This window comes from Dunckerocampus dactyliophorus, chromosome 5 (genome assembly GCF_027744805.1).
Source record: "Dunckerocampus dactyliophorus isolate RoL2022-P2 chromosome 5, RoL_Ddac_1.1, whole genome shotgun sequence".
NCBI classification, from domain to species: domain Eukaryota; kingdom Metazoa; phylum Chordata; class Actinopteri; order Syngnathiformes; family Syngnathidae; genus Dunckerocampus; species Dunckerocampus dactyliophorus.
Window position 1 is genome coordinate 27,959,557 of NC_072823.1, and position 23,890 is coordinate 27,983,446.

The window sequence follows — 23,890 nt, forward strand, 5'->3', positions numbered from 1 at the left end:
CTATTTGTAGAAGAGAAACTACATGAATAAACTCATCTTCCACAACAAATAGATGGCAGAGCTCCAGGCTTCATTTTAAGATGTGCAGCGAAGCCTGCTTTCTTCTCCACCACCCACCCACCTTTTTTATTTTTGTTTTACAAAGCCGTCCTCCATGAAGCGGTGATCTCATCTATCAAGAGGTGGGTTAGAGCCGGTGTCATGTCCAAGAGGAAGGAGGAAAAGCCACAATTTGAGCGTTTGAGTGCCTCTTCTCTCAAAAGCGGAGCAAGCAAGTGACATGATTGATTCTTCTCATGTTTGGGACACACATTACTTTTAGAGCATCATTAAAATATAATGTAGTACAATATATACAGTCAATAACAATATAAGACAAAGTTGTCAAGTTGTTAATCAGTGTATGAGGAAGTCGTGGTCCCTAGAGGATGTACGTGTTTTGAAGAACCCTTCTGGCGGCAAACCGAGACTGGTTCGGAATGATTTTCAAGCAGAGGGGGTGAGGACGAGGTAAAAAGCCCTGAAATAGCACTCATGCACTCCACAGGACAGGTGTGACAGAGTTCTGCTGTGGCGGCCCCGAATCCATGCAAGACACCACTGTCCACCTTGGTGTTTATTTGTCCACCCCCCCTCGAGGCGCTCAAAGGGTAAACGTCTATTCTGGTTTAGGGTTACAGCTGAGCTGCCTTGAACCCCCGGGCTCCCAAGTGCACATGCCATTCCTGGCAGGCCAGTGCGCTCCCCGGTGCCCGCCCCCAGGGAGGAAGGGGCACTTTTTTGTTGTATTTTTTTCCTCACCCACCTTTACCCGTACAAACCCTCATTCACATGACACAGAATGAGCCACCTGACTCCCCCTCAGCGTGATCATATGTGGCTTTTTTCAGTGGGAGGGGGGTGTAGGTATCAATCAGAGGACAGTCATGACCGCAAAAGGTGCCTAACAGTTAAAAGGAGCTAGCGCTTTGGCACGGTGACAACACAACGCAATGACAGAGCTCGTCTCATTGCGCCAATACTTCTGTCCACCATAAACACCGGAGGACACACTGGTTCCAAAGCCATTCGTTAACCTCTTTCAGCGAGCTACCGCGGAGGAGCACCAGCAGCTTACCTTTGCAACACCTGCTCAGAGTTTTCTTACTCGTAGAGTGTAATTATTTTGCCTGGCATTTATTTGAAAATCACCACTTTATACCAAACACCTTTAGACCATAATAGGTCTTAATTGCCACTGTTATACGGTCATGGAAAATCTGATCAAAAACAATCTTGGTCAAATTTTACTTCAGTCTTCAGCTCAGTGCATGGTCAGACTAATAGCTTCCCATAGAGGCCTTCACAATACACACACACACACACACACACACACACTCACCCTCCATGACACACACACACACACACACACAGCACGCACAGCACAATCAGAGTTGCACAACACTCGCATGTGACAAAAAACACCGGGCGAAGAGGATGCATTGTTCTCACTCACACAAGTTTAACGTTCACTTTCTAGAGGGGCGCATCAACTATAGACTCTGTATTTCCATTCTTCGATCTTCCTCACTGTTGCATGAGTCCAGTGCTGTATCCATAGATATTATGCTTACTTTTTAATACAAATTGAAAACTGCTCAAAAGTGTGCAATCATTGACTAGTTCTCCGATAGTTACACGGTCAGAAGAACCAGGAAGAAAGGATAAACATAAGGAATAACCTCTACAGCATGAGAACTTTCAAGTCAGTCTGACCTAGGAGGTTTAATAACAGTGCCGCCATGTCAGGGTTGCCGCTCTTTCCCTGAAATTCTTTTCCAGGACATTTTCAGCCGCAACAAAGGCATGGCATACTGTCATCAGGCTCAATACAAGCGACACTTTTGAACTTTACAGTTGCTAGCTTTGTCTCTCTAACGGGGTCTGAAAAGTCACTAGATCTCCCAACAAAGTCAATTGGAAGCACCGCGTTGCAGAACTGATCAAAGCGGAAATGAAAATTTGCCGGCCTGGTAGCGTCAACAGGGTGCTGTGCCGGACCGAAGCAGAGAAGCGCTGTGCCTTAATGTTGCCCAGAAGGTAAGGTGACAACAGACGTGCATCCGCAGCGTGTGTTCATTTTTTGTCGAGAAGCGAAAGAGAAATGATACAGAAAAAAAAAATCACATGAAAGAAAAATTGTGAATATGCAACACAATTAAGTGGATGGAGTGAGGTTCACCAGACGGGTGAAATTACAACAAAAGCAATCGTGCATGCATTACATTAACTTTCCAAGCAAAGTTGTTTTTGTCATTCAGCCTTAGGATTTATCATCTTCAGACTTTACAAGCCTCCATTTTGATAGACAAATGGAATTCTGCGTGGAAAAACCGAGCATCTGTCGGTAATGCTTTGGCCGACTCGTAGCATTGCGTTGTGGGACCGAGTGGAAGTGACAGCTGTGCAGGAAACAGAAGGCGACAGTGTGTGTGCGTGTGTGTGTGTGTGTGTGTGGGTGCGTGTGCATGAACGAAAACGCCTGATCAAGTATGACTAGAGTTAAGTGGAAGTGCATATTTATCTATTATGATCAATGAAGAATCATATAAATAAAAGTGAGATAGAGGTGGGTCGGTGGGGCGTACCGTACATCTTGCCCTCATCAGAGAGGATGATTTTCCTGCGGCCACAGGGCGGGTAGATGGCCAAGGCCTCCTGAAAGCTCTGCTCGATGTCGGGGCTCCACACGCCCTCTGCATCGTTCTCCAAGGGTTTGTCGAGCGCGTCCCCCAGCTCCTCGCTCCCACCCCTGGGGGAGGGAGCCGGCACCCACTCCGTAGACGTGGTGGGAAGACGGGAAGGAGACCACAGAGCAAGGATGGTGGGGTAGATGCTTAGGGGGGCTAAAGTGTTTAAGGGGAAATGAGGGTAGGAGTCTGGAGGTGGTGGTGGTGGTGGCCCTGCTTGGCGGGAATCCACCAGTGTGAGGATATTGGCGGAGGACCCCTGCAAACACAAGAAATTAATAATAAATGAATACTCAACATTATCTGCAAGAATAATTCCGACTTTTCTGGAGGAGAAATTGTTTAGTCATAACACTGAACGGAAATTACGCGTTTTTTTTATTTTATACTCTATATTTGCTTAACTATCTCACAAATAACTGAAATAAAACAGTATTTATCTTTTTATTTTATTTTATTATTATTATTTTTTTAATCTATTTTTATTAGGGCTGTCAAAAATATCACAATAATAGCGGTACATTTTTAGCCTATTTTACACATGCGCACGCTGTCAAGCCACACCGCTTTGTTATGACGGCAGACGGAGGCATAGTGCAGGGTCCCCACACATTCACACAAATTCTGACACTCTTTTAGAACTTGATTCTGACCTTGAACACATCAACAGCAGTGCAATTCCAACACCATATACTGTATGTATTCACAAAAGTTCACAAAACACGTCTCTAGTCCTCCTCGGAAGGACACTTCCTCATTGTCATGAGACGGCCGCGAGATGCATTCATGGATACTCCAAAAATCACAATAATGTTTAATTATGCAGGTGTGTGTGGTCTAAAGAATAAGTGGATATTCTTATCACTCACTAACCTAACTCTCACTGCAAAAGTACAATTTCATGCATTTAAGTATGCTTGAAAATCCCAGAAAATACATCTACACTCAAAACGTGAATTCAGCTAAAATAACATAAATCCGTAGCTCATAATAACACGTTTAAAGTGTGATTCAAATGTTGTGTTACTATTAAAAGATACTAGTGTTTGGCAAATAGACTTTCAGACATGTGCTTTCTTTTAGCTTGAATTAGATTATTAGTTTATTTGAAACTGGTAATACATACAAATGTATATGTAATTGTGTCCTGTAACTTATCTTTTTAATCATTTATCTTTTTGTTCCTAAAATACAGTAAAAATGGGCATATTTCTAGGCGCAGCCAGGGCGTTGAGGGGTTCCGGTTTCGTGGCTGCAGGATTGGGTCTCTGCTTTTTGCAGATGATGTGGTCCTACTGGCTTCATCGAGCTGTGACCTTCAACTCTCACTGGATCGGCTCGCAGCCGAGTGTGAAGCGGCCGGGATGAGAATCAGCACCTCCAAGTCGGAGTCCATGGATCTCCGAGTCGGGGATAAGATCATATCCCAAGTGGAGGAGTTTAGGTATCACGGGGTCACGAGTGAGGGAAGGATGGAACGCGAGATCGACAGGCGAATTGGTGCCGCATCTGCAGTGATGCAGACTCTACATCGCTCCGTTGTGTTGAAGGAAGAGCTGAGCCGAAAGGCAAAGCTCTCAATTTACCTTTCGATACGTTCCTGGACTCACCTATGGTCATGAGCTTTGCATAGTGACCGAAAGGACAAGATCGCAGGTACAAGTGGCCGAAATGAGTTTTCTCCATAGGGTGGCTGGGCCCTTAGAGATAAGATGAGAAGCACTGTCATGTGGGAGAGACTCTGAGTAGAACCGCTACTCCTCGCCAGATGAGCTGACTTGGGCATCTGGTCAGGATGCCTCCCAGACGCCTCCCTGGGGAGGTGTTCAGGGCAAATCCGACCAGTAGAAGGCCTCGGGGAAGACCCAGGACACATTGGAAAGACAATTTCTCCCAAATGGCCTGGGAACGCCTGGGTATCTGCTGGGAGGAGCTGGACAAAGTGGCCGGGGGGAGGGAAGTCTGGGCCTCCCTGTTTAGGCTGCTGCCCCCGCGACCCAATCTCGGATAAGCGGTAGAAGATGGACGGATAGTTTGTACCTTTTAATTAACGAATTAAAATTAATTAATGTCCATCAATTTACACCTCAGTTGACTGGCGACCAGTCCAGGGTGTATCTCCGGCATACCTCCGCAACCCTAGCGAGTATAAGCAGCAGAGAAGACAGATGGATGGAATTTACACCTCAGTGGTCATCATAAATAATTCAAATGGATTTATATTATCATTACATTGTATGCATTTTATTTGATTTAGTTTGTTTCAGTTATTTCCAATCATGTTACACTTCAGTCATCATAAAAAAAAAATAAATATACATTTTATTTATATTATAGGCCTATTTAAATGTATTTATGATATGTATTTCATTACATTTATTCATTAGATTTTCTATATTTGTCTATTTGTATTTGGCAGGCGCAACCACTTCTGGTTCCTCGTCATGTTGCATATTTGTGTGGCTACTTACTTTTGCTTGGCGGAGTTCATGAGGCTCAAGCAAAAAATTGGCGTAATTATTGCATGACAAACTAGGAAGTATCAATGGGAACGATAAGTAATAAGGATTATGTGACATGGGGTTTATAGGCACAAAAAGTACTGCTCTGTATTACATAAAAAATACATACTAGAACATATAGTGTCTTCTAATGTGTCATAAAAGCCTCTACTAACCCACAGCTTCTCAAAGCGACATGGATTAGGTTAGCTCAGGCGGGAAAACAAATAAAGGCGGATCTTAGCGTGAAGATGAGAGCAGTCTGGAGGGTGACTGGGGGGCGCTGGAGGGGTCCAAAGTCAATAGATGAGGAGCCACATTAGAGAGGGATCACTATCCAGACACACATACACGCCAAGAGGACCATAGCAGGATATCAGGGCTTTTTTGTCATTTTTATCAGTAAAGCACATTTATAATGAATAGCTTGGAATTCCTGAATGACATCAGCCAGATGCACAAGCATGAGGGACAGACTGACATCCTGTTTGCCCTCGACACCATCTTATTTAAGAATGAGCCCGACATTGGCGACACCTCTTCCTGTCAGTCGGCGGACGAGCAAAATGGAAGTGAGCCGAGACGGAAGTGCTTGCTCGGTACAATCCGAGCTTTGTTGGTGCGTACTTTTCCTGCCTGCAGCATGTCCATTTAGGGCAAGAAAAGGACAGGCAGGGGCGGGGGGCGTCACTCATAATGCCTGTGAAGGAAGGAAGAATAGGGGTTTCGAATCCAATTGGTTTTCCTGGGGAAGGGGTAAAAGTAGTCCCGTGAGTGAGTCAAGTGTGTTCCACAACTTTTCCATACACACACACAAAAATATACAGCAGTGCATGCCAGGATCACATTAGTCCTTTTAAAATCAATTGAACTCAGCCTCCACAAGTGGACCAAAAAGTACACCAGGTACAAAATCCAAGTGCACCAAAGTGCATCGCAATACAGATCACATTCTTCTCTCATTGGCGTAACAATGTAAACAGGAAGAAGGTTTGGCGTACGGTAGGGCTGCGCGTGATAAACAATATATGATAGAAACGCAAAAAATTGGGCCTACGATAGCGATTTTAATTCTATTGCCCAATCTGCTATAAGATGCAACAGGCTGCAAGGTGTCGTCAATGTAATGGTGCCAGCACAAATTCCGTTGACTCCTTTGTGAAAGTAAATAAAATGTCCATTAAAAAAATCCTTACATTTATTGATGCAATACATTATTGGCCAATTTTGCCCAGTATTTCCGTATGAGATGTAGCTTGGCTAACATTTCATGTCAGACAATGTGTGCAAATCCTCAACAAACAAAGGAAGGCGTAGTCACCAATGCAATTCCAATTGCATTATTAATGCAAGATATTTTTTCTGACACCCTTATTTTGTTTACACAATTCGACAGTTTGTGGCGAACAGCCCTCTTATTCTGAAAGCAGGAAGTGTGCTCTGTGTGTTGAGAATGTCTGTTGACGGTTAAGACGAGCTGGGTGCAAGAAAAAACGTGCCTCTCGTCCTTATTTCACTCACAATGGGCATCGTAAAACGTTCGTTTGCATTAACACGCGGTAAAACAACACCGTGTAAATACACATACAGCCCGAGTACCACATGCTACACTAGCATGCTCTGCTAAACTAAGCTAACCCCGCTAGCTTCCATTCAAGCTCAGTAAGACCAGCTATGAACAGCTATGAACAGCAAATTAGCATCAGTAATAATACAACTACACAGACTAACTACATTGCAAATGCACGCGTACAAAAACCGTGTACGACCACTTAAAATTCTATTCAAATTTACATGCCGAAGAATATATCGTGATATATAGTATAGCGTTAGAGGCGGCAATATATATCGCAATACGAAGTTTAGCCCATGTTGCACGCTACAGCGCTAATAAATAGAAAAGGGAGCTGCTAACTTGCCAACAACTCTACTACTACTCAACTCTACTTGTCAACAACTACTTGTGGTTACGTCATCATTACGCCATCGAGGGTCAAACATGACTGGTCGATTAATTAATTTAACTGAACGTTGCATTTCAGAAAACAGGGGAATCGGAAATTTCAGGCCTCCAACAAAAGAGTTCCTTCTTGCCATCATGTCTGGCTAAATAAATTCTAAATTGAATTCGTACAAAGTTCCCACACAGTACACATTGAGTAGTTTGCAGTTTTATGGTTCATTTTCAAAAATCGTTAAAGCCGTTTACACAAAAGCTAGGCAGTTTTATGTTTTGCATTTAGTTGCCTAACTGAACCGAACCACTACCTTAAAACCAAGACACGTACCAAGCCATGGTTATGGCGTACCTTTACACCTCAATGCCAACACCAATTTATTTGTCCCCAAATGTCACTTCTGTTTGAGGTTTCTTCCAATGAGGGAGTTTATCCTCGCCTCCGTCGCTAAAGTGCTTGTTGGTTTTCTTCTCCATGTGTAAAAGTGCCTTTGAAGAACTTCTGTTGTGAATTCTAAAAATCAAAATGACTTGACAACTTTTAAACTAAATCTAATCAAACCTTGGTTGGTTTTTGTGCGATTCGTCTTTTGAGGAAATTTTTTGCCGAAATTGTTCCTCAGTTATCGTACTGTATTACACAAAACAAAAATCTTTAACCTTTGGTACGTTGAATCTTTTCTTAATTGGATTTACATTATTTGGTGTGGTAAAAATCCGTTTTTGTACGTTTGGAATTAATAACAAAAACAGAGGTCCAACTGTATGATCCTTTCTTTTGTAGTAATCCTGTAACATAAAACCATCTCAAATAAACCTTCACACGAATATGACCTACATTACAAACATTTTCAAGCTGGAGGCAGCTCCGCATTACGGGTCACTACAGGTCACCGTGAGTCTTGTTACGATAACGAGTCGTTAGTGCGCTGCCCCCTTCAAGTCAAACGTAAACACACAACGCCATACCACATCGCACATCCAACCCCGACGAGGCCCCTCTTGCCTGGATCCGCTCAACAGGATAATCCCCCCAGCTGGTGCTGTGCAATCAGGGGGGTACAAAGCCCTCAACCACCACAACCACCCTTCAACACAAACAAAGTCGGGGCAGCAACATTAGTTAAAGTTAAAGATCATGAAAATCATCTGCATGATGGCTTCAGGCACACATGCGTCGTCACCTTAAAGCCACTTTTTCAAATTTAACATTTAGAAAATAAAAGAACAAAAACATTTTTTAATGAATGTTTCCTCTGAAATATGTGATAAGTGCATTTTTTTTCCAATTAATTCTTAATGTTTTTTTCTTATTAATTATTTCTCAATTTTATTGTCTTTATTTTTACTCACACACGTATTGTATTAAAGGCATTTAAAAGTATAAAATGTACAAGTACTGTATAGGTAATCTGAATGAACAGATGCAATCGGACTCACGGTGTAGTCTTTAGCCTGGCTAGCAGTCATTAGGCTAGCAGGCTAGAGAAGGCACGTCTACATAATCCACACTGCTTGCCTGTTTGATTTCCAGTAACGACTTAGCACACAACTATGGTGTGTTCAAGGACCGCCATACAAAGTGCGAAATGTCAACGCTTGGCAATGAAGCATAACAACATAAACATGTCGGCTTTCCAACAGCGGCACATGTATGCTGTACATTTTAACTGTATTACACCTGATTTGTTCATTTTTACCGACTTATGGTGCACGAGATGTGTTTTCTGCGGAAAAACCTGCCTTTTTACCAAGAACAAGAATAAAAATACACATTTTTTTCCTTCAAATTTGAGGGGCCGTGAATGCTGAATCGTGACTGTGTGGAGACCCACCTATATCATTTTTGACCCGTGGGGAAAAAAATAAAATAAACTTTACTCAATATAAACTACAAGACAAAAAGGGAGCGGCATGGCTCAGGTGGTAGAGTGATCGTCTCCCAAACTGAAGGTTGCACATTCGATCCTCCCGTGATCACGATCGATGGACGAAGTTTCCTTGGTCAAGATACTGAACCCCCTGTTGCTACCTGCGTCGTCAGTAGGTAAATGTGCTAGCAGTGTCAAAGCGCTTCGAGTGCTTTGGAGGTGGAAAAGCTCTATACAAGTAAAAGACCATTTAACAAAAAATTAAATCAAACCAATACAATAAAAAAGAAATTACATTACATTAAATATAGGGCTGTCAAAGTTAACATGATAACAAGTTAATTGAAATTCCCTTTAACGCCACATTTTTTTGACGCGCGATTAACGTGCGCACGTCGTGTTTGACCCTCGGCCCACACCGTAGTTTGAGGAAAACACAGCAGCGTTGCAGTTGATGTTGGGCCACAAGCGGGAACAAATACTGAGCAGAAATGCGCAAAGAAAAGGGGTATTTTGAAGCTTACGTTTAGCTTCAAAGCCCTGGCAGTTGGCTGTCTCGACAAGACCAGAGTTATTTGCATCTACTGTCACCAGAGTACGTCGAGTCTCAAATGCCACTTGCTGGACTTGGAGAAACTGAATGTGGTGGAGCACTGCAAGTATTTTTTTATTGTCATTTATACAGTGATACCTTGACATATGAGTGTCCCAACTAACAAGTGTTTTTTTGGGGCGTTTTTTTAGACACATGCCATCTCTGGCTGATTTTTTTCTCTGAATTGCGAGCTAAAGTATAAGCTGACTGCACGACAGCATATGGGCGCAGTCCTCGTTCTGTAAACTACTGACCGTTCTTGAGCACTTTATTTTTTGTAAGACGTCAATATTTATTTTTCGAATATTTCCAACACTTACACTGTGGGTGGGTGGGTGTTTTTGCAAACCTTTCTTCGTTAGTCACAATTATATTTTATGAGATGATTTGCTTGAAGAGAACGATAGTTGAGTGATGGACAGTTCACCTAACCAATGTCTACTTGTTGTACATTGTGTTTGTTTTTTATACAATGAGGTCCATTTTTGTGTAAAAAAACAGAATGTTTAATAAACAAAAATAAAGCAAGCATAAAGCAAGCATATCATCCAGTCTCATGTTGATCGGTACTGTATATTAAAAACCTTAAAATGATCATTCAAAAAGGTACACTTATTATAGATAAGTGCTGTCCCCTGGTGTAACCTGGATAACCTGGCCTGGATCAGTGGAATATAATCTATAAACCCAAATAGTGGTACGTTTTTCTTTTCTTTTTTTCCCCCAGACAATTATCATCTTTTGTTGCCATCTTTGTTTGGGTTTTGGTGAGTAAGCAACATGTGGTATGCTATATCACATGCAATTTTCTTCAAACTATCTATGTATCTTAGAAAGACCTGCGTGCAACATTGATATGAAAAGCAGGTGGTTTTGTGTTTCAGGTGAACAGGGAGGAATGTGTACGTGCTCCACTGGTGCACACTAATCATGCGGGGAATGTAAAAGCACATAAGGCAACAGTATGGGATCAGGCTAACATACGATGGAAAGTCGCAGTGAGAGGCGGCGAGAACTGCGGGGATGTTTTGTTGTTTGATGGGGGTTTTTTTTGCTGACAGCGCATGTTGACTGGGACGCACCCCCCCTCCGCCACAGCTCTCCGAGAGCCTCACACACCTACAAGAGATTACTCACTATTACTTTAGACTACAATCACACGCCCGCCTGCCAAGCAGCCATGAAAAGGGTATGCGTAATGGTGAAAACGACAAAAAAAACAATTCTCTATGGGCTTTAAATGAGGGGACATGCAGGATGGTCCAAAAGAGTGATGTTATTCTCCCTGAAAAAGTCCTTGGTCAAGCCAGCATTGTGAACTGCAGCGTTGTCCTGTTGAAGAACCCAGCTGTTACCACACAGACGAGGGCCCTCAGTCATGAGGGATGCCGGCTGCAACATCTGCATCCGTTTGACGACCCTGCACCACCTGAAGCTCCAGTGTTCCACTGAATGGAAAAACACCCGAGATCATGATGGACCCCCCTCCACCGTGCCGGGTAGAAAACATCTCAGGTGGGATCTCCTTGTCATGCCAGTAACGTTGGAAGCCATCTGGACCGCAAGGTTACATTTTTTCTCATCAGAGAATAAACTTTTATCCACCTCTCAATGTCCCATGTTTGATGCTCCCTGGCAAAGTCTAAACGGGCACTTTTGTGGCATTGAAGGAGACGAGGTCTCAGAATTCGTTTTTTGTTTTTTAAACCCTTTTCCCGCAAATGCCGTCTGATGGTTATTGTGCTGCAGTCGGCACCAGTAAGGGCCTTAATGTGGGTGGAAGACGCCCTGTGTCTTGATGGACAGCCAATCGGATCCTCCGGCTCAGAGCAGGTGTGAATTTTTTGGGTCTACCACTTGACTTTTTTGATCCATAATGCTCAGGATCTTTCACAAAATGTAGAATGACTGAATTACTGCACCCAACCTCAGCAGCCATGGCACGCTGCGAGAGGCCTTGCTTATGCAGCTCCACGTTCAAAAAGAGAAAGCTTCTTAGCTTTAGCCATCAGGAGGGCATGACAGTGTGAATGCCTGACAGAAAATGAACATTTTGAGCTGATTTTGGCTTTAATAGCCTGTGGTCTTAAACTTTTGATCCGCTGATAAACAGCCTATTTCAGTTTAATTGTTGTTTTCAATAAATTACTTTTTCAAAATGCTTTTTGTCGCACTCCCCCTTCTTGTTTTTGCATATTGTAGCTCTACCTAAAAAACCTCATTAAGATCCAAATGTGCAAAATGCAAATTCTAGCAATTTTTCAACTGGTCTTAAGATTTTGATCAGGAGTGTAGTTACCTGCAGTACAGTCTTTATGTCTGTTGTAAGCATATCGATTATTTTCTTAGTTGATTCATCTGAAGCTTGTTGTTTCTTTTAATCGAGTAATCGATCAGACGGACCAAATCAACCACAGTTAGTGTTTTGGTATGCAACCTATGGAGACAAAAATGTCCATCACTGTTTTCCAAAGTCAAAGCTGATGTGTGTGAATATCTTGTTTGTCTAAAACACAAAGACAGTACGTCTGCTTTCATGGATGACTGAGGAAATAAAAAAATACTCGCATCAGACACTGAAATCACAGGATACTGACATTTTTAAATCATCATGCAGTCCAAATTGTTGTCGATCAATTGCATAATCAATTAAATCATTGATTCATCGATGAATTGTTGCAGCTCGAAACCAAGCCATGAGAATTGGACAGATAATGCATTTTAAAACGCACGGTCTTACGGCCGTGCAGCAAGTGCAAAGCTGAACAGGCTGCATTCACGCTACAACGTGACAATTTCGCCGTCAACCAGTCAACATGTGCACAAACAAAGGCTTCTTCTCAAATAGACGCCTCCTTCAAACAAATACCTGGTACTTTCTGCAGTTGAGTAAATAAAGGCTCTCGGCTATTCTTTGAGGAACAAAATGCTTGGCAATTGTTAGGAACAATGCTGATGGGAAATATTGGTGAGAAGAAAAACACTGCTTCTTGGGCTTTTTTGTCAAGTTTATAAGAATAAATATTCAATTAGTTGTATCAGCCAGAAAATGGAGTCAAACACCCCTCCTAAAGACACACACTCCAATGAAGGGAGGGGTGGGGGGGTGTTGGGGGTCCACAAAGTCTTTGTTGTCCAAGGCTCATATGTGAGGCATTATTCTTCATTCTCATGCGAGCGGAGGAGGAATGCTCGCTATGTGGGATGAGCACAGCGGCTCTGTGGAGAAGACATGTATCCTTGCGCACACACACACACACACACACACACACACACGTGTGCACAAACAAAGCCGAGCGCGTACATTTACAGTATCATTCATACAGCAAAAAGACAAACATCCAAATTCCCCAGAGAGTTGCAAAGTGAGGCCCTGACAGCTGTGCTTTTCACCGCCCTGCGCCATTACACCTGTTGCCCCATAGCAGCACTCCTGCCCTCCTGTCAGCTGCCCTGTGGGACACCAACGCACACACGCACACACACACACACACAGCGAGCTTGAACGCCGATGAACAATAATCTCTCACACTCGGCCTTTCAGCTGCAGCAGCTGTACCAACTGCAACGTTCAGGGCAAACAACGTTGACAGCGCAAGTGGTGCGTCTTCTGCTTTAAGGGCCGTTGTCCTTTCCTTGTATAAAATGTAAAACTTCTTCACCACAGCGGATTTTTGGTTAACTGTGGTTTTTTTATCTCGGAAAATATTTCGTTTTTTTCCCGTGCAAGAAACATGTCATTCACCGAAAGTGGCTAATTTATTAATGCGTGCTAACGCGGGTAAAATGCACCACTGTTAGAAAAAACCCATCCCCTTTTTGCTTCACTCGAGATTCCACACTTTGTTTGGCGGTCCTTGAACGCACCATACTGTAATTGTGCGTTGTGCTTGACTCCAATTCAAGGTGTTCATCATGAATTCCTAGACATTTTATACTTTAAATGCTTTATACTTTATACTTTAAAAGCATTTAATAAGCCTATTCAATATTTTTTGCATTTAGCTAGATGGCTTCCGTCCCTCGTAAACTGAATCTGATCTAACCTAGGAATTCCAATGGTCACTTTTAGTGCTGTCGATCCGGCATCGGAGGAGACAGTCAACGTCAAGCTAGCGGGAGTGTTTGGAGGGGAGGAGCGAGCCATCCATCCATTTTCTATGCCGCTTCTCCTCAATAGGGTCGCGGGGGTATGCTGGAGCCTATCCCTTCTGACTTCGGACGAGAGGCGGGGTACACCCTGGACTGGTCGCCAGCCAATCACAGGGCACATATAGACAAACAAACATTCACACTCACATTTAAAGTCGAAGTACCCGGAGAAAACCCACGCACGTACGGGGGAGAACATGCAAACTCCACACAGAAAATGCCCGGCGGAGAATCGAACCCAGGTCTTCCAGATCTCCAGACTGTGACCGTGCGGCCCAGGAGGAGTGAGCAAAAACAGACACTTTTACAGACGTCTCGATTACTCACAGATTTTCGTCATTCGCTAGTAGGCTCCCAACGTAACCCGCAAAAAGATCTACTGTACACTATATTGTAATAGTTTAAGGTTGCAATTTGGATGAACACAAAAGAGGCAACTCAGAGTCACCTTGTCCACAGCTTTTAATCATAAAGCGGTGTCATGTTTAATAGACACACATAACTATATAAATAGTAGCCAGACTCCAGTATGTTAAATACTAAGGGGTCAGGGACTAAGGCTGCAACACAGAACACTTCACAACATTTATTCCAGTTATTCACAAGACAATCGCAACTTTTTAATGGTGTCATTTCTTGATATTGTCTACGGCAGAAATGTCCAAAGTGCAGCCCAGGGGTCATTGTCAGCCCGCTGCTCCTTTACATTCTAAAAAAACACCCACGCATCCATTTTCGATAGTGCTTGTCCTTAATTAGGGTCCTAGTGAGCTGGAGCCTATCCCGGCCAGTCACAGGACTCATATACTGTATATATAAACTAGCATTCACACTCACATTCAAAACCATGGTTAATTTAGGAGTCTACAATTAACATAACATGCATGTCTTTGGAATGTGGGAGGAAGCAGGAGTACCCAGAGAAAACCCACGCGCACACAGGGAGAACATGAAACTCCACACTGAGATGCCCAAACAAAGATCCGCTACTCACCTTGCCCTCCCAAGTACAGTGCAAGCCTATCGGCTTATGCTAAACAAGCCCAAGCACAATGACAGTCAGTCAATGTCCGCTTCAGGGTGTGACTCACCATTGTGTCCCGTTCCCAACACCTCAAGCACAAGAAGCCCAACGCATAAAAACGGATTTTTATAGAAAAGCCAACTCGCATACATTTTTAGATTAATGCAACAAAAAAGAACGCCCTAAATATGACTTTAATTAATGCCAATTAATGTTTTAATTTGTCTCACCGACTAATAATACAACATTTGTCACCTTTGATTCTTTTTTTTTTTTTTTTTTTTTTACTTAAGAAAGTTTACAAAATTACAAATAGCCAAATGGCCCTAAATACTTAATACCCATAATTATTATAATATTTTGATACTGAAGAAAATGCAGTTTTGAGGCATTTCTGCATCCATTAAAGTAAAGCAGTTATTGAGACAGTTGCAGGTGTTTTCATCAACTGCATCATTCGTGGATTGGCAATCCTGGGAATTCTGTGGAGTCTACAAAAAACAAATAAACTCACCCTAATTAGTTTGCTCGGCTAATATTTGACCATAAAACAATGATGTGATTCCTTGAGAAAGAAAAAAAAAAAAAGCTACAGTTGGAATCACAGGATGTTGGAATGTTGCCTTGAAAATGTGAAATATTTGAGGAATATTCTAATCATTATGATATTTTAGATATGATATCACACTAAATCATACAGTTAATAACATGATTTAGATTATTATTGAACTAATGTATTGTTTTTATTTTTACATTGTTATGTTACGTGTTAAGATGTTATGTATTAAGACGTTTTCATAAAATTATGTAGTTTTATTTGTAGTCTTGTGTGAAAATGTGAGTACACCATCTTTGACGCCACCGTCCTTTTTAGTCAACTTTATCGATCACACGAACACATCAATTACAAACTTATTTCCACGTGTAATAAAGTAAATGTGGTTTTGAGGCGTTTCTACCTCCTCTTAATGAGCACTTTAACCTTACGGGACGTCTTTTAGTCCACAATAAACAAGTAAACTCAAGCTAATTAGTTTGCTCAGCTAATATTTGACTGTAAAACAATGACGTGATTCCCTTGGAAAGCGTAAAAAAAAAAAAAAGAATGAAAAAAGCTCCTTCTGACAGGAAGACAAATATTTGAGAGTGAAAGTGTTGGAATTCTTTTTTTTTATCATGATATTTTAGATAGACATTTCACGCTATTGCGATTGACTGGCGACCAGTGTACCCCGCCTCTGGCCCGAAGTCAGCTGGGGTAGACTCCAGCATACTCGCGACCCTAGTGGCATTGAAGATAGATGGATGGTCGGATGGCATATCACACAAAATCTAATACAATCTGTCAATAACAGCTTTCGTATGGTTATTAAACTAAGACTGAGAGTCAAGCATTTGCTTTAATTGTTTTTCTCTTTTCCATAGCCTTCAAACTAACCATGTTATCCGTCACAAAATGTAAATATTGATGAAATAATTTGTTATTGGTAAGCTTGTATACAAATTTGAGGACGCCATCTTGGACGCCATTGTTATTTTCACACAACTTTATTGATTAGTTAACGAGCACCAACAGCAATTCACAAGAATTATTTCCACTTGTAATAAAGTTGACAAAACGAGGCGTTTCTACATCGATTTAAGCAAAGAAATGATCGTTTCTTTTCCCTTAAAAGAGCAATGGCTTTTTGTCTGCAGCAAACAAAAAAACAAATCAAATCAATAGTCTTTTTGGTTAATATTTTAACCGTAAAACAATGACGTGAAGTCCTAAAAAAAGTCCAGATGAATCACAAGAAGTCAGACTTTTGGAGGGTAAAAATGTTGGCATTCTGGCTTGAAAATGTGGAATATTTGAGGAATGCTCTCCCCGAATGTGAGTGGGAATCCCTCTGAGTGGAAAACTGAGTTCAAAAAGTGTCTTCCCATCACATTCGAGTAAATGTACCCAGGGTGAAGATACGCGTGTCCCAACGAATCGGAGAATCTTACCTGGTGGGAGTCGCAGGTGGAGCAACAGTTGGCTTCCTTCTCTTTTCGTCTTGGCTTTGTTTTATTTTTGTTGAATTTACTTTTTGACGCGGAGCTACTCTTCGTTTGAAGCGAGAGGAGGAATGTGTGGAATTAGCCGTGGTATGACATGAAGCAACGAGGGGAAAAAAGCTCAGAAAAGACGAGGCAGGAGGGAAGGGCAGCAAGGGGAGGCACAAATGACCGATCACTACGTCATCACGGAGGGGTAGGGAAGGGAAGGGGGGGGGTACGTTTATTGCGGGAAAAACTATTCAGAACGTTTATTTAAATGTAAATTATTTATTTATTATTTGTTTTCGGTAATGTAAATGTGCATTCACACCAACTTAGCGCTTGATGTGTGAATGCCGGTCAAAAATATGCCTACAATTTCATCATTTTAATTTTCATATTACACATTTGGCACAGAATGCTTGTGACTGCATTTCTTTTTAACTGTTTTCTCCCAGATATCTATTTGAAACTGTTGAAAGTTTAAAACGTGTATGTTTTGAAACGTTTAAAGGGACGTTCCGATTCGTTTTTTACTCAATTTCCCCCAAATATCTGCTGGGGAGTGTGAAATGTGAAGAGGATTAGTAGAAAGCTACCACTTCCAAATCACTTTATATTTTTACAGATGTTACATGTTAATGCACGAGTACATCAACGTACTTCGTTTTTTTCCTTCATTTACTCATTTTTTTAGCCCTTCTTGTCTACTGTTTTTCTACAGCCAGCCTTAATTGTCTCTTTATATATTTTTTAAACATTTTTATGTAATGAATAATTACATTCATGAGACATTTTTTCTTAGTCAGCTGGGATAGGGTCCAGCATGCCCCCGCGACCCTAATGAGGAAGAAGCGGTATAGAAAATGGATGGATGGATGGAAAAAAATGTTACCCCCAAATATCTACTGGAAACTCCTGAAAGTTTAACATTTGAACATGATTTGCAGAGCTAGCGCTGCAAAATACTGCTTAGAGCCACCGCTCCTCCTAGTGGTGACGTTATGAATTACACCATGCAATGGCTGTATCTGCACGAGACAGCTTTTCGTACCCTAGTTTTTTGGTTGTAAATTTAGATGCATTTTAAAATACAGTGTTGATTTACTTCTATAGTATTTAATAATTTATTAAATACTACCCTGAGATCAGGAGGATGTGCAGGAGATTTAAATGACATCATTAATCTTCTCTCCGGCTGTTGCCACGCAGGATTATAATCCCTCACACGGAGCAGAGGGAATGTACGGAAACCACCAACAGGAAGATGATTCCAATCACTTTATTGATTTTACTGAAACCTACTACCACACAGGACATTCTTCTTTGATTTGGTGCTCATCACACAAGTTCATGGATTTAACAACAGTGGTGCGTTCACAAACAAGCAAAGGTTGTTAAATAAAGCCTATGAACAAACTACAGGAGGTTTCTCTTTGCGCTGAAAAAGGAGATTATGTGTCTAAAAAAAGAATATAAATTAACTTAAAGCCTCCTGTTGACGAAGAAGTTGTACTAAGTGTCAAAACTTCTATAGGAAATACTTGGAATGCTTAAGAATGAGTTTTTTCTTCTGTAGTTTTGAAGTCTGGGAATGTGAGAACAAAGTTGCTGAAGTATTTACACCTCATTCCAAACGGGAGGTCCGCACTCTGAAGCTGGAAGATGCCCTTTAAAAAACTACTGGAAGGATCCCTCCAGTACCTCCAGAAAAGCATCACTTCTTAGAAAGGAATTTCATCTTGTTTCCTTGAAAAAACAAAGAAAACATCTTAGTACAATGTTTAAAACAAAGGTTCTGCTGCTGATCCAAAGTCTCACCTAAGCCTTTCAAAAACTTGTTGACCCCTCGCTGTTCGCTGCCAGGGAGCGAGTCTAGATACTCCTGCGCTCTCACCTCAAACAGACCTGGAATAGATCGATTTTATTCCACCTGAGGCTCAGAGCTACACATCTTCACAAAGAAATGCACACATTAACAAATGAAATGATAGTGAGAAATCTGAGCATTCCAAAAAGTGCAGGGCTGGCGAAGCATTGGCGTGCTAACTTTGCCAATTTGGGAACCTCATTGCAGTCTGTGAGGCTTCACAATCAAATGCACAAGCTAACATAATAAGGTTTGTTCTTCTAATTCTGTTTAAACAAATATTCGCATACCAAAGAAGCAGGGATGCAGAGGTATTAATGCTAACTTTGACCAGCTAACGGAACCTCACTCCATTTCACCTGTCTGTGTTGGTATTCGTTTTTATCCAATTTTAAGGGCATCAAGTGTCATCGACTAAGCTATTATACAGCCTTCCACTTCCATATGAGGCTTAGCGCTAACCCTCTTCCCATGCACATGCACAGGCTAATTGTAACAGAATAAAATAAGTCCATCCTTTTTGTTGCAAACAATGCGCGTACCAAAATTGTGGGGATGTAGTATCGATGCGCAAATTTTGTCAATTTAGGGAACCTCACTCCACACTAGTCAGCAATGTGCCTGCCATTATTTCTTTATATGAATTCTACACGAGTTTTAGAGGGCAGAATTCCATGAAGCTTGCGCCGAGAAGAGCGGATGTTAGTTTTCCACCTGAGGTTCAGAGCAAAACCTTTCTCCAATCGAGCACATGCGAACCGTAACAAAATAAAGTAAGCCCAGCCAACTGCATACCAAATACAACCCCTGGCAAAAATTATGGAATCACCAGTCTCGGAGGATGTTCATTCAGTTGTTTAAATTTGTAGAAAAAAAGCAGATCACAGACATGACACAAAACTAAAGTCATTTCAAATGGCAACTTTCTGGCTTTAAGAAACACTAAAAGAAATCAAGAAAAAAAGATGTGGTAGTCAGTAACAGTTACTTTTTTAGACCAATCAGAGGGAAAAAATTATGGAATCACTCAATTCTGAGGAAAAAATTATGGAATCACCCTGTAAATTTCCATTCCCAAAACTAATATCTGCATCAGATTAGATCTGCTGGTTAGTCTGCAGTTAAACAGGAGTGATCACACCTTGGAGAGCTGTTGCACCAAGTAGACTGACATGAATCATGGCTCCAACACAAGAGATGTCAATTGAAACAAAGGAGAGGATTATCAAACTTCTTAAAGAAGGTAAATCATCACGCAGTGTTGCAAAAGATGTTGGTTGTTCACAGTCAGCTGTGTCTAAAATCTGGACCAAGTACAAACAACATGGGAAGGTTGTTAAAGGCAAGCATACTGGTAGACCAAGGAAGACATCAAAGCGTCAAGACAGAAAACTTAAAGCAATATGTCTTGAAAACAGAAAATGCACAGCAAAACAAATGAGGAACAAATGGGAGGAAACTGGAGTCAACGTCTGTGACCGAACTGTAAGAAACCGCCTAAAGGAAATGGGATTTACATACAGGAAAGCTAAACGAAAGCCATCATTAACACCTAAACAGAAAAAAACAAGGTTACAATGGGCTAAGGAAAAGCAATCGTGGACTGTGGATGACTGGATGAAAGTCATATTCAGTGATGAATTGCGAATCTGCATTGGGCAAGGTGATGATGCTGGAACTTTTGTTTGGTGCCGTTCCAATGAGATTTATGAAGACGACTGCCTGAAGAAAACATGTACATTTCCACAGTCATTGATGATATGGGGCTGCATGTCAGGTAAAGGCACTGGGGAGATGGCTGTCATTACATCTTCAATAAATGCACACGTTTACGTTGACATTTTGGACACTTTTCTTATCCCATCAATTGAAAGGGCGTTTGGGGATGATAATGCATCTTGCCATAGAGCAAAAACTGTGAAAACATTCCTTGAAGAAAGACACATAAGGTCAATGTCATGGCCTGCAAATAGTCCGGATCTCAATCCAATTGAAAATCTGTGGTGGAAGTTGAAGAAAATGGTCCAACCTGCAAAGCTGATCTGGCAAAAGCAATCAGAGAAAGTTGGAGCCAGATTGATGAAGAGTACTGTTTGTCACTCATTAAGTCCATGCCTCTGAGACTGCCAGCTATTATAAAAGCCAGAGGTGGTGCAACAAAGTACTAGTGGTGTGTTCAAGTATTCTTTTGTTGTTGTTTTTTTCATGATTCCATAATTTTTTCCTCAGAATTGAGTGATTCCATAATTTTTTCCCTCTGATTGGTCTAAAAAAGTAACTGTTACTGACTACCACATCTTTTTTTCTTGATTTCTTTTAGTGTTTCTTAAAGCCAGAAAGTTGCCATTTGAAATGACTTTAGTTTTGTGTCATGTCTGTGATCTGCTTTTTTTCTACAAAATTAAACAACTGAATGAACATCCTCCGAGACTGGTGATTCCATCATTTTTGCCAGGGGTTGTATTAAAAAAAGCACACCAAAACTAATGAGCTAACAAAGCTAAATTTTTCAACCTCAGGAACCATTCCACCAGAAAATTGTTTTTTCATTTTCTCAGTTTACTTTCTCTTTTGATTTCCACAGCAGCCTGTCTAAGTAGCAAATTAATAGGGAATAATTAAATAATAATAATAATAATAATAACATAATGTATAAAATATAATATATTATACAAATAAATATAGTTGTAAAATACAATAGTATAAAAATATGAAAAATCTATTTTTTATAATAATGTAAAAAAAATACAAAAGTATAAATAGTAAAAGTATTGAATAGTACACAAATAGTAAAAGAATTGCGCCCTCTGCTGGTCGGTGCTGGTCCAATACGCTTGCATTGCGAAAAGATAACCTCATCTTCCTCACAGAAAAAATGTGGAACAATCAGAAGTCTTCTTCATATGTCAGTACCTCTGAGGCCTTGTCTGCGCAGCTCCCTCTCCTGGATGAAGCCTGTAAACATTTGCGTCTCCATGAACACCTCCAGGAACCTCCTCAAACTCTTGGAGGTCACCGCCTTGCGAAAGGCCTCCCGTTGGAAGGAGGAGGAGGACGAGGGCGAGGAGGGCGAGGTGGGAGATGAGAGGGACGACGACTCGTCCTCCCGCTCAGCTCCGCCCATGAAGAGCGAGTAATGGCCGACCATTTCCACAAAGAAGCGCACAAAAGCCTCGGACACCACGGCGCTGAGGGAGCTGGAGTCTGGGAGGAGATGGTGGGGAAAAGAAATGGTTGATCATCTCTGATGTTTTTTAGGGTCGGCTGCATAAACGCTGGCCAAAGATCCTCTATGTGACATGAGTGCTCTGCTGTTTTTGAGAATATACTACAAAAAGCATGTCAAAGATCTTCTCCATGATAGGAGCACTGCTGCTTTTAAGGACTTACTGTAAAAAAGCCAATCAAAGATCCAACCTGGAATGACACTAATCAGAGATCTTCTATATGGCAGGAGTACTCTGCTGTTTTTGAGGACCTACTCCAAAAACACTTGTCAAAGATCTTCTCAGGTTCTTCACAGAAGCACTTTACTTTCTATGAAAAACCACTGTGCAAATGCTATTCGATGATCATCTGTATGTCAACACAGGTGTACTCTGGTGTTTTTAAGGACCTACTAGGACAACAATGAGCAAATTCTGCTGTTTTTGAGGACCTGCTGCAAAAATACAAGTCAAAGATCCTCTACATGACAGAAGCGCTCTGCTGTTTTTTAGGGCCGGCTAGAACAACACAAATCAAAGATCTCCTATATGACAGGAGTCCTGTGCTTTGTTACAGGGCCTACTACAAAATGCTAGTCAAAGATCCTCTATATGACAGGAGAGCTCTGCTGTTTTTAAGGGTTTTGAGCAACAACAAAAAACACACACACACACACAAGTCAAAGATCCTCTACGGGTACATGACAAAAGCACTCTGCTCTCGGTGAAGACTCACCGCACTCCTGCTAGTCAAAGATCATCTACTTGTCAAGGCAGGAGCACTTTGCTCTTCTTAAGGACTTACTGGAACAACAGGAATCAAAGATCCTCTATATGACAGGAGCGCAGTGCTGTTTTTAAGGGATGACTTGAACAACACAAATCAAAGATCTTCTATATGAAAGGAGTAATCCACTGTTATTGAGGCCCTACAACAAAATGCTTGTCAAAGATCCTCTATATGACAGCGGCACTCTGCTGTTTTTCAGGGCCTGGCGGAAAAAACAAACACATGTCAAAGATCCTCTACAGGTACGTGACAAAAGCACTCTGCTCTCTCTTAAGACCCAGTGCACAAATGCTAGTCCAAGATCATCTATATGTCAAGACAGGAGCGCTCTGCTGTTTTTAGAGGGATGTTTGGAATTTTCTGACATGAAGTTGACATCCCCATCAGCAGTGGATGATTTCAACAGCGACGTGAAGATGCGAGCGCCGGAGCACCGCGGCCATCTTGTTTACATGTGTTCCACAGCGGAAGAAGATGTGAGCGCCTTCACCACATACACACGAATGGAGAGGGGCACGGCGGGAGACAAATATAACGCAGAGCGATTTCTGAGGTCTGATTTTTTTAAGGAGGCATTTTTATGACGCAAATATACAGTATGACTCCTTTGAACGCATATTGTTTTGAGAAGCCAAACTCTTTACTTAAATGACCCAGCAACTAAGCAGAACTACGTTCCTCGTCACGGAAATCCGACCAGAACTGGACTCGTGGGACCAAATGGGGGGTAAGTCACTGTTGATATAGTCCACTGCTGTTGGGGGTGTCATACAACTTCATGTCAAAACATCCCAACTATCCCTTTAAGGGCCGACCGGAACGACACCTGTTTTTGAGGACCTACTGCAAAAAAATGCTAGTCAGAGATCCTCGATGTGACGGAGCGTTCAAATGATTTTAAAGGACCGCCTGGAACATCACTAATCAAAGATCTTTTACATGACAAGAGCATGCAGCTCTTTTTAAGACCCATCCATCCATCTATTTTCCTCCGCTTATCCGGGTCCGGGTCACTGGGGCAGCAGTCTCAGTAGGGAAGCCCAGAGGTCCCGGTCTCCGACCACCTCACACCAAGGCGTTCCCAGGCCAGCTGTGAGACAGAATCTCTCCAGCGTCTCCTAGGTCTGCCCCTGCCTTCTCCCGCCTGGGCATGCCCAGAACACCTCACTA

The 23,890-nt window shown here is 41.8% G+C and overlaps 2 protein-coding genes across 2 annotated transcripts in view; both read right to left on the reverse strand.

The window, feature by feature from the left end:
- The window catches only part of LOC129181132 (transcriptional enhancer factor TEF-3-like), a 55,767-nt gene extending 47,110 nt beyond the window's left edge, over nt 1-8,657 (reverse strand). Inside the window, exons 1-2 of the mRNA XM_054775859.1 lie at nt 8,628-8,657; nt 2,628-2,988 (exon numbers count right to left, since the gene is read on the reverse strand). Coding sequence (XP_054631834.1) covers nt 2,628-2,988; nt 8,628-8,657 — 391 coding nt within the window. The remainder of the gene's footprint in view (nt 1-2,627; nt 2,989-8,627) is intronic.
- Nucleotides 8,658-18,130: 9,473 nt separating this feature from the next.
- The window catches only part of si:dkey-82f1.1 (DENN domain-containing protein 2A), a 51,302-nt gene continuing 45,542 nt past the window's right edge, over nt 18,131-23,890 (reverse strand). Inside the window, exons 18-20 of the mRNA XM_054777025.1 lie at nt 21,638-21,928; nt 18,676-18,762; nt 18,131-18,603 (exon numbers count right to left, since the gene is read on the reverse strand). Of these exons, the coding sequence (XP_054633000.1) occupies nt 18,572-18,603; nt 18,676-18,762; nt 21,638-21,928 (410 nt within the window). The 3' untranslated portion in view covers nt 18,131-18,571. The remainder of the gene's footprint in view (nt 18,604-18,675; nt 18,763-21,637; nt 21,929-23,890) is intronic.